Source organism: Corapipo altera, unplaced genomic scaffold, assembly GCF_003945725.1.
Source record: "Corapipo altera isolate COAL_440 unplaced genomic scaffold, ASM394572v1 59544, whole genome shotgun sequence".
Taxonomy (NCBI): Eukaryota; Metazoa; Chordata; class Aves; order Passeriformes; family Pipridae; genus Corapipo; species Corapipo altera.
The window spans coordinates 782-2,326 of NW_020889176.1; the positions used below are offsets into that span (position 1 = coordinate 782).

Sequence of the window (1,545 nt, forward strand, 5' to 3'; positions counted from 1 at the left end):
GCAGGGCCAGCCTGGAGCCCCCTCCCCCGAGCGCGGCGGTCACCGGGGGGGGCCCCACCGGGACCCTCAGGAGTCCACGTGTCCCGGTTCAGTTCCGTCTGTCCCGAGCGGGATTCCCGCACCAGCCTCGTGTGTCCCGGGGGGGTCCCCATCCAGTTCAGGGAGTCCCGAGGGTCCCTCTCCAGTTCCACGTGTCCCGGGGGAAGGGGGGGGGGTGTCCCCGTACCAGTTCCGTGTGTTTTCCGGGGGGATCCCCATCCAGTTCGGTGAGTTCCCGTTCCAGTCCCGTGTGTCCCGGGGGGTCTCCGGGGGGCTCAGCACGCCCCGACGGCGCGGACCAGGAGCCCGAAGGCAGCGGCGGGAGCCCCCCCCGAGCAGCGCCCGGGCGGTCCCGGGGGCACCGGCGGCTCCTCCGCCTCCAGCCGCGCCCGTTTGCTCGGCCCCGGCCCCGCCGAGCCGCCGCTGCGCCGCTTCCGCCCGGCCCGGGGGGCTCCGGGGGGCCGGGGGGCTCCTGGGGCAGCGCTCGGGGGGTCCCGAGGGGGCGGGTCACGGGCCCGGCTCGGGGAATCCCGAGGGGGGTCCCGGTCGGCGGGGTCCGGGCTCTGGGGGGTCCGTGGGGGCCGGTGGGTCACCGCTTGGGCCGCTCGGGGGGAGCTCCCCGGTCGGTCGGTTCGGGGGGTCCCCGCTCGTGTCCATCGGGGGGTCTGCCCCGTCCGAAGCGCTGCGGGGGTCCTCGGTTGGGTCCCTCGGGGGGTCTCCCCGTTTCTGGCCGGTGTGAGGGTCCCCGGTGGGTCGGGTGGGGTTCCAGGCTCTGCGGGGGTCCCCGCTCGGGTCCATCGGGGGGTCCCCTCGGTCCGGGGCGGTGCGGGGGTCCCTCTTAGTGTCCATAGGGGAATCGCAGGCGGTGCGGGGGTCCCCGCTCGGGTCCATCTGGGGGTCTCCTCGGTCCGGGGCGGTTCGGGGGTCCCCGCTCGGGTCCCTCGGGTGGTCGCAGGCGGTGCGGGGGTCCCCGCTCGGTCGGTTCGGGGGGTCCCCCCGTTCCGGGGGGGTCTCTCCGCCCGCCGTGTCCCCGGGCGGTGCGGGCCCCGGAGGGGTCCCGGTGGCGGCGGCGGCGGCGCGGGCGCTCAGGTACCGGTGGCGGGCGGCGCGGACGAGCAGCGAGAGCTGGAGGCTCCGGTGCAGGCGGAGGCCCCCCCGCCGCACCCGGCACCGGTAGAGCTTCCACACCGACACCGTGAGCAGCCGCTGCGCCTCCTCCATCGCGAACCCGCGCCCAGTGCGGCGGGGCGGCCCCGCGCCCGCTCTTGTACCGCACGGACCCTCCCCCGCTCCTTCCCCCCCTCCGCCCCGCGCCGCCACCGCATCCGGCCCCGCGGCCGCCCTTGGACCGCCCCCCCCGCCCTTGGACCGCCCCGGGAACCCCCCCGATCCCGCCCCGACCCCCCCAAAACCCCCCAACCCCCGCCACCGCATCCGGCCCCGGGGCGGCTCATCCCGGCTCAGCGGCGCCGGGGACGGAAATGGGTCGGGGGGGGGCTGGGGGGG

General features: G+C 78.5%; 1 protein-coding gene across 1 annotated transcript; it reads right to left on the reverse strand.

Moving 5' to 3' along the window:
• Nucleotides 1–533: 533 nt before the first annotated feature.
• LOC113942164 (proline-rich protein 2-like) lies at nt 534–1,260 on the reverse strand. Its single transcript, XM_027633306.1, has one exon. It carries the CDS (start codon nt 1,258–1,260, stop codon nt 547–549), a length of 714 nt encoding a protein of 237 aa, XP_027489107.1. The 3' UTR covers nt 534–546.
• Nucleotides 1,261–1,545: the final 285 nt, after the last annotated feature.